The sequence below is a fragment of the Numida meleagris genome, chromosome 4 (genome assembly GCF_002078875.1).
Source record: "Numida meleagris isolate 19003 breed g44 Domestic line chromosome 4, NumMel1.0, whole genome shotgun sequence".
Taxonomy (NCBI): Eukaryota; Metazoa; Chordata; class Aves; order Galliformes; family Numididae; genus Numida; species Numida meleagris.
In genome coordinates, this window is record NC_034412.1 from 72,200,405 (window position 1) to 72,214,037 (window position 13,633).

Below are 13,633 nucleotides of genomic sequence, written 5' to 3' on the forward strand. Positions count from 1 at the left end.
TTTTATTAACTGTAAGTATGAAAATCATTCCACAGCTATTTGTCATAGATTATATTCGGTGGACTTTGATCAGTGATAATTGTATATGGTACTTGAAGTTACAGTTCAAAAGTCTCTACTGCTGTTAGTTCGCGACTTCCTGAGAAGCTGTGTTTCTCGACTGAAGGGCTGGAAGAGAACGAAAAGGTTTGGATTGTTTTTGGGAGAGGGGGAAGGAGGGGGTAGCTCCCCAGTTTATCAAAGTGCTTTTTGAAAAATACCTAACCCTCGAAAGCGGTGTGTTTAAGACAGAACACTGGTAATGGGTGGGTGTTCGGTTTAGTGTTGATCTTTTTAAACGTCGAAGTATTTCCGCTTTCTCTTTTGGCTCTTGTTATGCTGAACTTACCGTAATTTTACATCTCACATACAGACGTTATGGATAGCCTTCATTTGAGTGTCGCAGCTGTGCTGCTCCTTTACTTTAATCGTCCTGGATCAGCAGGAGTCAAGTCACAGCAGCTTCTTAATACACACCACCATTCAGACTGCTGGTGGGATGGGAAGTTCTTAGTGAATTGCTCTTTCATGGGACTAGCCACTATTCCAGAAGATATATCACCAACAGCGGTAATAGCCGATTTAAGTTACAATAACATTAAAACTTTGCTGTGCACCACCTGGAGAAATGAAGACTGGATGCTGGAACATCTGAATCTCAGTAACAACCTGATTTCAGAAATCTCCATAACTGCTCTTAGAAATTTACCAGTTTTGGAAACTCTAAACCTCAATGGTAATTCCATCAACACCCTCACGCTGGACCTGAATACACCTGGCAATGGATCTAAAACATTTGGAGAAATCCATCATTTCCTGCCTGCTTTGAAAGTATTGTCAGCTGAAAGGAATAACCTTCATGCAGTTCCAACGGGTGAGCATTTCAAAATATTTAAAGACCTCACTCACAAGGAGTAATCTGCTTTTGGATAAAATTTGGTACTTCTTAACTAGATTTAGAACGTGACTGTCTCTGTTGGTTTTGTGTAAGGTGTGGCCAGGTTTCACCTGTGTGCAAATACAGACTAAAGTAAATGGGTTGTTCAGGATTCATTTGGTTTTATACAGTCTTTGCAATTGTAATGCTTAACATCAGTCAAATATAACTAAAATTTACCCCGAGAGGCAAGGAAAACCACCAGCCTCTACAACTCAATTGTGAACATTAATATCTAAGAAAATTACAAAAGGAATTTCACACTACTCTTTAGAATAAAGTCAATACTCTTCTAAATAAAACCCCAAAATCAGTATTTCACAAAGACGGGAAAATACGTTTAGTTCATTCAAAACCAATTTTCTATCTAGCACCCAAACTGACATCTTCTATTAACAAGGATTTAAGGCTTTGCTAAACTGGGGCTTTAGGGGCTCCCTGCACAGTGTGTAAGAAAATAAGACATCTTCAGCATTCCATAGAGTTGCCTATGCAGGACAGATGCTGTCCTAATGAGGGTTTGCTGAAGGACATACTGTCACACTTAATTCACAGGCAGACAGGGGTAAAAAAGCAACAACATGCTTTCCATTTCAGTCAGGTGTATGTCCTATGGTTACAGTTCAAATAATTCCCCGTCTGAAAAACGTGCATGAACATGCAGGTGGTAGTGAAGAGGAGAAACTGCATCACCTTTTGCATCCCCATCTTTTATGTGCAATTAATATTTGGACTTGATTAACAGAGTAGAGTCCACCTCTTCACACTGTTCCTTAGCCACCGCTCATTCTCCAGAGAAGCATGCTAAAAGTACAGAGATCAGAATGATTTTCACAGCATGATGTGGGATGTTACTGCTTTTATGGAGATGCGATTAAAAAAACCCCTTTGATTGTGAATATATCACAATGCCTGCTGTTGATGTTATACAGCTTTCAGGGACAACCATTGTGTAGAAAAGGCACAATAAATCAAACCCTGCAGCCACTAGTTGCCATAGGTAGCAATGGAATGAATTTTGTTGCAAACAATTTTTAAAAGCCACCTGACACAACTGGGAAAACAGGAATATGAAATGTAAAATAACTCTGCTCTTCCTAGGGCTAGGACTGCTGCAGTCTTTACAAAGTGTTCATTTGTCATTCAATGGCATACTACAGATTGAGCTGAATGATTTTCAGAACTGTTCGCAGCTGAAAAATATCTACCTGCAAAACAACAAGATAGCTAACATTCATCCCGACGCCTTCAAGGATCTCAACAAACTACAGGTCGTAAAGCAGCATTATAGCAGTTTCAGTGTTTCGTGCTAATCACTGTCTAAGTTGAACTTAAATCAACTATTCAGCAATGATTATATTGGTCTGATTATTACTGTACACTTATAAAAATTTAAGCAAATAACTTAATAGTCATTACTTGTATATAGCACGTGTGCTTTTATATGTAGAAACATACAATTGTACATATACAAATTATAACCATACAATCACCCATTTAACTACGCCACAAGCCAGCGCACAACTGGCTTAAAAACAGACTTCCTTCCCCCAGCCCTTCCACGTGTGCTCTCACACACATGCCCTTTCCACTCCTCAAAGAAATACAAAACACTAAAATGTTATCATGGGCCCTTCTCAACTTTGGCACAGTCAAGCTGAGAAGGAATTGCACATGAGTTGCAGAAGAAATGAGGCTGAACAGGCTATTTCTGAGGAAACCAGAGAGTCATAAAAAGATCGAACAGTCCCTTGCATCAACTGCAGGCATCCCCTGGCAAGAGCCCTGCAGATTCCCAGCCTCACAGAAGTAACCTACAATGAGAAGCGGCCAAACCCGTCCTGAAATCAAAAACCTCAGTGCAGTATTTTTGAAATCTCGAACACAGATATTGTTCCCGCTCCTTTAAAAATGCTCTTTTAGTAAAGTAAATGTTACGGTTGATGTTGCAATTGAGATTCCGTTCTAAGCCTTATCAAATTATTTGGAAAAATTTCTCCTCAGAAAGAGCGGTGAGGCACTGGGAGAGGCTGCCCAGGGAGGTGGTGGAGTCGCCGTCCCTGCAGGTGCTCAGGGACTGCGTGGATGTGGCACTGAGGGATGTGGTTAGTGGGCATGGAGTGACTGGCTCGCAGTTAGACGTGTTGATCTTAAAAGGTCTTTTCCAATCTTAAGAATGCCATGAAATTAATTCTGAATGAATTACTTCCACATAGGTCGTAGATCTCCGTGAAAACACTCTGACAACCATTGTACCCCACCTATTAACCAATCTGAACACCTTCCAACTCAAAGTGGATTTGTTCGACAATTCCTGGATATATAACTGCAGACTTCATGCTTTCAAACGTTTAATCCATTTTCTTTCTGCCTCCATGAGAAAAAAGTTGACTACATCATACAGTAAATCTGCCAACAGCTCACAGAAGCCTCTGCTGTATCTTTCAAGTTTCCACCTGAACTGCAGCGACAGCGTTTTGATCAGGACAGCTGTGGTCCCACCAAGGGAGACATCAGTGCTGCGCTGCAGCAGGGGTAACACACTGGGTATGTGGAACAGGGCTGGGCCCCACATGCTGCTAAAATCCTACTGCATGCAGAGTGATCACAGAAATCTGGTTTAAAAAGTGGGTTTCTGAAAAACGCTGCTTTAAATATAACAAAGTGACAAGTTAACATGCTACTTAATAATTATTACACCAAAAAATTTGAAAGTCATATTTCCCAAAGATGGAATCATAGAATGATGTGGGTTGGAAGGGACCTCAAAAATCATCTAGTACCAACCCCCCTGCCTTCCTCTCCTATGTTAAACTAATGAGTGATGCTAAAGTCCAGCCTTATACAAATTTCAGTAAGCAATATGTTGCAAATGTGTAAGTTAAGTATTGAATGCAAACAAAGCAGAGAATGGGTTTTTCTCGTATTGCTGTTAACAGCTGTGGGGTAGCAGTTCTGCAGGTACGTAGAAAAGGGATAAGAGAAGGATACAGCAGAGTTTCTGGTATTTGGTCGCAGCAGAATGAAATGAAAGTTTATCTGTGTTTGAAAGAGAGAGGACTCGCACCCCTACAGAAGTGCAGCCCCCATGGACTGCAGCACATAGCTTGCTCAGGGCACTGTTCAGCAGACATGGGCACAGAGCATTCGCAATACAGGGCACAAAAACCTGCAGAGCTCATACTGCGCAGAAGGAACACTGAGACAAAGCTCAGAGCAGAAAAGAGATTTGTCATCGACCACAAGGCAATACAATTTAATGAACTAACAGTACTACAGGGTGTAAGCCTCTCCCTTTGGAACACTTTATTCCCCAATGAAAATAATTAGGGTCTATCAGAAATGCCACCCTTTTGTCCGCTTTCCAAGTAGATCACAGAAAATGTGATCAGGGTTCAAGTCAACAGACTGGACAGCACCTAAACTCAAGTGGAAGCCTAAGCAGTCCAAAAGCAAAGCTGGAGGGCTGGAGCACCTCTCCTGTGAAGAAAGGTTGGGGGAACTGGGCTTGATTAGCTTGGAGAAGAGAAGGCTCCAGGGAGACCTCATTGTGGCCTTCCAATACTTGAAGGGAGTGTACAAACAGGAGGGGGAACGATTGTTCACAAGGGTGAATAGTGATAGGACAAGGGGGAATGGTTTTAAACTGAGACAGGGGAGATGTAGGTTAGATATTAGGAGGAAATTTTTCCACACAGAGGGTGGTGACGCACTGGAACAGGTTGCCCAGGGAGGTTATGGATGCCCCATTCCTGGAGGCATTCAAGGCTAGGCTGGATGTGGCTCTGGGCAGCCTGGTCTAGTGGTTGGCGACCCTGCACACCGCAGGGGGGTTGAGACTCGATGATCTTTGAGGTCCTTTCCAACCCAGGCCATTCTATGATTCTATGTACGTACAATGTTGGAATACATTCCAAAAGGCAGAAACCAGCCACATCCTACATTTGCTAGAGGCTGGAACACTTGTTGGGTGCATACAAATTGCTTTAGTTTGCCAACTGTCTTTGCTGCAGCCTGAGCAGTAACCACAGGAACATCACAGCAGTTAAAGCACTGGCAGAGACCTGACAGGTTGCTCTCAGCTGCACGCAGCAGCACGGCCACACTATGCTAGGACCGTGCATCCTGCACCAGGCAGAGCCACAGTGGTTTGTAGCATGGTAAAGACCAGCCATCAGCCTGGGGTCCTCCTCCCTCATCCACACCATTCTTCCTGTAAAGCCTGCTATTAACACACTACACAGGCTATATTTTAAATGCAGAGAAAACAGAAGCCTATTTAACAGATACTTGGCACAATGACAAGTGACCATGGATAGAAAAAAAAATTGATTTTCATAAATATATCACAAAAATTATCACAGATCAGTCAGAGTATGTCTGTATAGAAATAACATGACTCCACCAGACAAGTATACTCTGCTTTTTAAGAAAGTTTCAGTTTGTGTTTTCTTTCATTTCAGGTTATGGAGTCACTTGGTGGACACCTAAAGGCAGAATTTCAGAGGAAAGCAGCCTTCCTCGTTTAACACTGGATAAAATTAATAATTTAGTAATACACGACACTCAGAAAAACGATGAAGGCTTATATATGTGTACTTCCAATACAACAAGGAAGAAGTATCTCATCTACAATGTACAGGTGAAAGAAAGGGTTCTAGGGTCTCTGGTTAGAAAAACCCGGGCCACCAACCTGGATGTTAGAGCAGGAGGAACGCAGCAGGACCTGACGCTGGCCGTATGCCTCTCAGTGCTCATTACGTTTGTTTGTGCCTTCTGCCTGGGCGTCCTGGCCAGGCCCTGCCTCACACACTTGTGGACGTGCATGTGCAGGAACAAAGCCCCGGCTCAGGAGCACATCTACGTTAACCATGCTTTTTCAGATGAAACCCCGAGCAGAGAGCACTCCACAAGCAAACCAGCGAACACGCAGCATAATATGGTTGTTTTTTATGAGAATTCTTCAAGAAACACACACTCTTCTCCTACAGGAACTGCTCAGTTGTATGAAGATGTCATTGGTGGCACTGGATGCACACCAAGTACTGAGGAGTTCCCGAAACAAAGCAATAATGAGATTAATGTGAAGAAAAAGATAGCATCTTCCAACACCAAAACTAATAGCAGCAATGCCATGTATATAAATACTGGACAGCTTTCTGCAAGGATGGATTATGAGAGCAGCAATGAAGTAACGCCAAGGAAATCAATGGAGAACAGCCTGTCACCATGGGAAGACCCAAAGCATGCAAACAGCACAGACTCAGAGCAGAGCAGAGTCCCTCCCATACCCAGCAGATACAACAATGGCTCTCACTCAGTTCACAGGAGCCCTCCAGACACAGATCTACCCTGCACAGGAGATGCTGGCTTCCCCTTTCCCACAGTACAACCCCAAACTAGTCCCTGGAATCTTGCACACAATGAGGTGGACAACAGCTCTGGTCAGCAGCAATCAGAGGCAATACCTGAATACAAAGGGAACGTTTCACACCATGAACCTATAAGCACTACAAAATTTATGCCTGGAAGGCAAAGCTATGACAGAGAATTTGGTCTAAATGGCAATGTAAATACAAACAGTGACATGAGAGATCTTATTTTACCCAGTCGCTCCAAGAGAGATGCAACTATTGAGAACTTATGTGTTTACCAAAAACCTGAGAACGCTCCTCATACAGAGCACAGCTGTAAGAGGGAATGTAGAAACGACCGAGGTAATTTTGCAGATTTCTTTGGTGACAGTTCTTCAGATGAAGGGACTCCATTCACTATGAGTGACTGCAGCTCCTTAGAAGACTTTGACCTGGAACAACCCAGCGTTAGCAGCAACCTGCCGGCCCCTTTGTCACCACTGGAGAAAGCTGACACAAATGGCATTGATAATTTCTCAGTGCCTCCAGAGTCCCTGAGTATTGCTGCAGAACTTCGGCGTATTGGAAAAGATGGAGAGAAGCACAATGCATATTTTGGAACCACTACTGACTATGGGTCAGACACCTTCACGCCTGAAGCAACATCACCTTGCGCTGCCAAAGGCAGTGATCACGTAAGCATATCAGGTTCAGACTCAATTCATTCAAGTCCAGAAGTTCCTGATGCGTTTCACTATTTTACCAAAGAGTCAACAGCACAAAACTCTATTTCTGATTCTCCCTACAAGAACAACTCAGACTTCAGCAATACATCACTTTCATTAAAATATTCTCCCACATATGCAACAGATACCGAAAATACTCCTGAAGATGCTGAGCTGCAGCCACACCAGTTTCCCATTCAACCACAGCACCTCAGACTCAGCCCCACAGAACAGAAGGAATATGCACCAGAGGTAAACGCAGAGCAGCTCACAGATGAGAGCTCCTCTGAAAGCGACCGTGGGGAAGGGGACACTGCTCTGAGATGGGATATGAATACACCTGAGAACGATCATTTTGTTTGTACTCCTCTTGATACTGGTTTGAATGCAACTGTTACAAAAGCACCTCTCCCACATGCCAGCACAGTCAGAAACAAATCACTTCGTCAGTCCCTACTTGAAAACACAACTGAAAACCCTTCCATGGTTATTATGGAGAAAGAGTCATTACCACAGGGTGAGCGCGTTAATTCAGCTGGAACTCATGAAGATAAAACGCACAGAGGTTTCAGTGAAGAACGTGATGAATACAGGGAATTACAGGGCAGCAGCAACTGCAGCTCTTCTGAAGAAATGCAATCACACAGGGTTATGACAGATTTGCTGCACCTTGAATCTCCTGGGAAAACACAGTCAGTCTTCAACATAGAAAATTATTTCCAGTTGGATCCAAGTGAAGAGAATGCGTATTCTTCACCAGTCCCACCCAGCTCCCTTAGCAGAAGCATACAGCGCAGCTCAGGTCTGTTCCCACAAAAGACTGCAGGAAACAAAACCTGCCCGACAACCGATCCCAGTGAGCTGGAGGGTGACACTTCTTTGACTGCACTGGAGAACAATCCTACAAAAGCTGCTAACCTCCAAAACCCCAGTGAAAAACTCTGTCAAAAAGTTCAGACCAGTTTAGGACAGGGCCAGCTTTTCATTAAGAAGAAAAGAGCATTTGATGGATTTGCAAATATTTTGCAAAGTAGGAGAACAGACTCTGATAGTTGAGAAACAGAAGTGTATTTCTAACCTCCTACAGGTGCAAAATGACTACGTCTTAGAACGAAGTTGGGGCTTTTTCTGCTTATCTTAGCTGAGTATAGCTATCTGCCTTAACTTCAGAAATACAGGTTATGAACCAGACCTGACATGTGAAGTGTAAAGTATGGATGCATCTAATTCAGAAAAAAAACTTACTCCAAAGGGCAACTCAGGCTGACATAGATATTTGCATACATACAAGTCAGATACTACAGACTTGTGCTTGCAACCCTAGGATACTTCAATGAGTAAACTACTCGGTAATGTTTCCTAATAAAGCTTTTGCTGAGTTTTAGTAATATACTTGCTTATTATTGGTACTGAGATATTAGTTTCCTTTGCAAATTCTAACATGCACTATTTATCAAAAATTAATTTAACACTGAAATTACTGTTACATCATTACTATTATTGCATGTTTGCTATGGGAATCACCCTACATGTGAAATAGAATGTATTACTGCCTTCTGCTTTTTTCTGGATTGCCAGTCTCTGAATTTCCCCAGCTTTGCAAGATTATGTAAAATCCAAGCAGTATTCAAATATTCTATTCCTAGAAGTCTCTTGGATTTGAATTCACTGCAAAGAACAGAACCAGTACATTTAGGTAGAGGGGCAGAGCTGACATAAATAGGAACTCTCCAAATGAGAGCATGCCAATAAATAAAAATATGTGGATGCCTGTTGTCAAAATCTTTGAATACACACATACAATGTGAGAGCTACAAGCAAAATTTTTTCCTCACTTTTTCATCAAGTTTTATTGATAAAACTGTAAGCAAAAAATGTAACTGCAAATGAATTTTCAATTTTTCATCTCTTATTTACTTGACAATTTTAAAGCTCTACAAAGGTTACACTACCCTCATTAAAGATAATGAAGACTATTTTACCAATGCTTGTAACTTCTGAGGATTATTAGATGAATGTTCCACAGAAAGAGAAAGCACTGCTTGGCTGCTTTCTTCAAGGAAAACTTCAAACTCTTAGTAAAAAAAAAAAAAAAAAAAAAGACACAGGTAACAGTTCTGGTAAAGTGAACTACTTATGGTAAAAACAATGATACAGAGAGACAAATTTGAAATACACTAACTTCTGTACCCAAAACAGCAGATCCAGACCACATACATTGTATGGAAAGAAAGTGGCCCATCAAAACATTGAGACAATATTTATGAAACATCATTGAATCCTGAAGGACTGGAAAAACTTTTTTTTTTTAAAACTTGGCAAAACAAAGAATAGTGAAACAGATGGGAATTCCAGCTTTCACCCAAAAAATCCCTTATGCAGATCTAACTACTGATACAAGACTCTGTCAGAAACATTACCTGTGGTTTGCAGATGTGATAACATGTACAGTAATTTCAAATAGACAATTTGTTACTAAGCAATAATGCTCTGTAAAAAAGGATCCTATACTCCCTACAGGATTTTATTATGATGCACAAATCAAAAGAGGTTCAAAATTGCCTATTAGAGTATCAACAGCTTGATGTACAGTAACTTCCTCAAAGCAAAAAAGATAACAAGCATTAAATTTTCTCAAAATATTCCATAAGAGGGCCTTTCGTTATTTCCAGTATGCATAGTCCTTGAAGGTGAGTCTCATCATAAAAGGGAACAGGTCTGGGTTCTCAGAAGATGCACAGGCTGGCCAGCAACTCTGGGAGAACTCTGATATGGAGACACAGTGAACTCACAATGATTTCACTAGGAATTCTAACAGAAGGCGTATACTTTAACTCCATCAGAGAGAAGCCAGCTCGATGGCACAGTCCATTTTTAAAGCTACCTTATAGAGAAAGCTAGGAAAGAACAAAGATTCTGATAGAAGATTCTGGTTTCGGTGGCTGCCCAGAAGTAAAGAACCAGGTGAGAGTTGCAGACCGATACCTTGCAGAGACAGCTACATCATCAGCAGGAGGATAAAACAGATACCGTTATCACCACTTTTCTTAGCACCCATAATCAACTTTCAGTCAACCTTGTTGTATACAGAAGGTAACAGTGGCCACAGCAACTTTAAAACGGGAATATGTTAAGACAATGTAGAGTCGCTTTTTTATGTCATGCACTGACTGACCTTGGGTTGTACCAGCTGCTAACACAAAGAAAAACATCTAACTACATAAGTGAGCCAATTTCATTGATCATGGGGGAGGGGGGGGGGGGGGAAGAAGAAGAAGAAAGGCATCTAAGTGACTCCGTTGATGTCACAGCAAAGTTTGGTCAGTTGCTTCTACTACAGTTCAACAGACTTTCAAAATATTAATTGGCAAAATTGTTCCGCATCTTCTCCAACCACCAGAATGCTGCAGTAGCATTACATAGAATACTTGCTGCTCCTCAGAAGTGATGTACTATATGATTCCCTTTGTGCAAGAAAGCTTCAGAAGATTACTTGCTGTTTTCATTGCATTCACAGAGAAAATACACTTGCTCCTTCATCACAGAACTTTTAAAACGTGCCGAAGTATTTCATTCTACTGTCACAATGTTATTCTGTCTGAATGTTCTGTCTGAAACTTACCTTCAGATTTCTGCGTAATCTTGCACCTTTACTTTGCTACTGAGTAGCACTGCAGACATTCTTACTATGGCCTGTTTATTAAAACACAAATACTCAGCTTCTTCTCCTTATTACTTCCTCACATCATCACTAACTGCTCTTGGAGATAATGCAAAACCTTTTACATTTTCTGTGGCTTCCAGCCAACGCTCTTCATATTTCATACCTTCTCATCTCCATTCACCTTATTTCTCCAGGCCCTTCAGTACCCAAAGCTGCTGACCTCATTCCCTGAATCCCTTTGAGATTATACTGTCATTAACTTTTCTTTACAATTCAGCTGTTTTCAATCAACTACATCTCATTTGTACTGAAAACATCACTCATTTAATCACTGAGCATTTTCTAGAATACCTATTATTTTTTCCTCCATAGAAGTCATACTTGCTGAAAGGTATAACTCAACTGCTCTAGAGATGCTGAAACTTCTTTAGCTTCATCAGTAACCTCAGTTTAAAAAAAAAAAAAAAACGTTCCAGTAAGGTTTATGTTGCTATCACAACTGGCAGTGAGAAACAGACTAAGTTACAAAACAGGCCCAAATTAAAAAAAAAAAAAAAAAAGCAATCTGAACACACATGGGTATGAATTCACAAAGAATGAAGGGCTGACAGTCTGGGCACATCTTTCTTATATGTGCTCAGATCAAGAGTCGAAAAGACACTGTATCCTTCAGAGTCAACCAGTGCAGGAAAAAAAACATAAGCCTTATGAATAGGTGGAGAAATTCAGATACAATAATCAGAATGAAACAAAACTTGGATTTTCAATTACTTGTTTACAATACAGTGATAGTTACCAAGTTGTTCTCCACAGGTATAAAGCATTTCAGTCTTTCCAGAGAACGTTAATTACTGAGCTGGAAAACAAACTTCGAATACAAGGACATTCACATTCAATCTACATATAATTAACATCAGAAACAATATGGAAATTTTGGGGCAGCAATATGGAAATTTTCCTAGAAGACTCACCTCATAATAAATAAAAGGAGCAGGCAACATTCTTACAAGTGCTGAAGGCAGTTCCAGCTTTGATCATCAACTTGAACATAGCGAAAAACTGCTTCTCTAGAATAGTTTCCACATGAGAATATTACTCAAAGACAAAGCTATTTACATTAAAATATTGTCAAAAACCTTCAGAGTGGTAGCTTAAGTACTGCACAAAATTCAAAACAAAATCTTGAGAAACGAGTCCAAAATGTATATTTTACTCATTTTGTCAGGTTTTAAAAGTCTGTTTCCTATCCAAATTAGATATGCATCCTGGAAAGAAATATTAAATAGTAAGGTTAACTAATGGTTACTTTAAAAACTAAAGCCAAGAATGTATTATAGACATTTAGGCTGCAATTTTCATGTCTTATTGCTAGCAACTTTTCTATTGGTCTGCTTAGATATTATCACTTCTGTTTCAAAAAGATCAACTCAACAGCCCATTATAAGTCAAATAATCAACAAATAAAAGATAAGAGAAAGACATGCATTTGAAATCACGAACACACTTCCAGCAATAAATATCACAACATTTAAATACTAGTAGACTGGTCTTTTCCAGTGTTACATTTGAATAATACCTGGAATTTTCTTTAGCATATGCTTCACATCACAGAATGGCTGAGGTTGGAAGTGACTTGTGGAAGCCATCTGGTCCAACCCCTAATCAAGCAGAGCAGGGTACCCAGGCCCATGTCCAGGAGGCTTTTTAAGATCTCCAAAGAGGAGATTCCACAGCCTCCCTGGACAATCTCTTCCAGTGGTCCATCACCTTCACAACACAGAAGTGTATCCCAGTGTATAGAGAGAATGTCCTGTGTTCCAGTTTTTGCCCATGGCCTCTTGACCTAGTGCTGGGCACCACTCAAAGGAGCCTGGCTCCCTCTCCTCACGTATTTATACACACCGATGGGATTCCACACACACGGAACCTTCTCCTTTCCAGGCTGTACAATCCCAACTATCAAAACCTTCCCTCATATGAGAGGTGCTCCTTTCCCTTCATCATCTTTATGGCCCTCCACTGGACTCTGTCCAGAAGCTCCACATCTCCCTGGTAGTGAGGAGCCCAGATCTGGACACAGCACTCCAGGTGAGGCCTCACCAGTGCTGAATAAAAGGGAAGGATCACCTCCCTCAACCTGATGAGGACACTCCTCCTGATACAGGCCAAACATTAATCTTCTCTACCACAAAAACACAAAAGCTGCTTCCCAGCCAGCCCAGTCCTTGTATGGTGCTTGGGATTATTCCTCCCTGGTGCAGGACTTTGGAATTCCCTTCACTGAACTTAACGCACTTCATTCCAGCCCATTTCTCCAGCCTGTCCAGGTCCCTTTCAAAGACAGCACAACACTCTGGTGTATCAGCCACCTACTGCGGGTATGTTGTGCCCCATCATCCAGGTTGTTAATGACAATGCTCAACAGGACTGAAGCCCAGCCCGGACCTGGGGTACAGTGCTAGTTACAGGCCTCTAAACGGACTTTGTGTCTCTGATCACAATCCTCTTAGTGTAGCTTTCAGCCAGTTTCCAACTCATCACATCACCAGCTCATGCAGACAGTATTTCGTCAGCTTCTCTAACAGGATCTAAGGGGATGACAGCATCAAAAGCCTATGTCAAGATAACTAGGTAACAAAGATGCTTCATTAAGATTCTGTCCTATACAAAGACAATTTCAGCATCAACGTTTCTGTTTAAAAAAATCGTATAGCATTGTTTTACATCCACTCACACCATTTGAAACATATCTGTTACCAAACGTTTAATTTGCTGTAACATTGTGAATAAGAATCACAAGATTGTATATACTCTCCTTCAACAGAATTTTGGCGCCCAAGGAAGTTCTCCATCAGATGACAGAGGCTGCCAGTGGAGGAGAAGAATATTCACATTAGAGAATTTCTGAAGCATG

The 13,633-nt window shown here is 41.2% G+C and overlaps 1 protein-coding gene across 2 annotated transcripts; it reads left to right on the top strand.

Annotated features, from left to right (window-relative positions):
• Positions 124–13,629, top strand: LRRC66 (leucine rich repeat containing 66). 2 transcript variants are annotated; one of them, XM_021397292.1, is made up of 4 exons: positions 124–913; positions 2,078–2,247; positions 3,193–3,523; positions 5,440–11,231. In XM_021397292.1, the coding sequence occupies exons 1-4, from the start codon at positions 418–420 to the stop codon at positions 8,109–8,111; spliced, it is 3,669 nt and encodes a 1,222-aa protein (XP_021252967.1). In that variant the 5' UTR covers positions 124–417; the 3' UTR covers positions 8,112–11,231. The 2 variants fall into 2 exon arrangements, 1 of the variants encoding a protein (XP_021252967.1); XR_002438898.1 differs by lacking the exon at positions 124–913 and adding an exon at positions 13,544–13,629 and having other exon boundaries at positions 957–2,247; positions 5,440–10,019.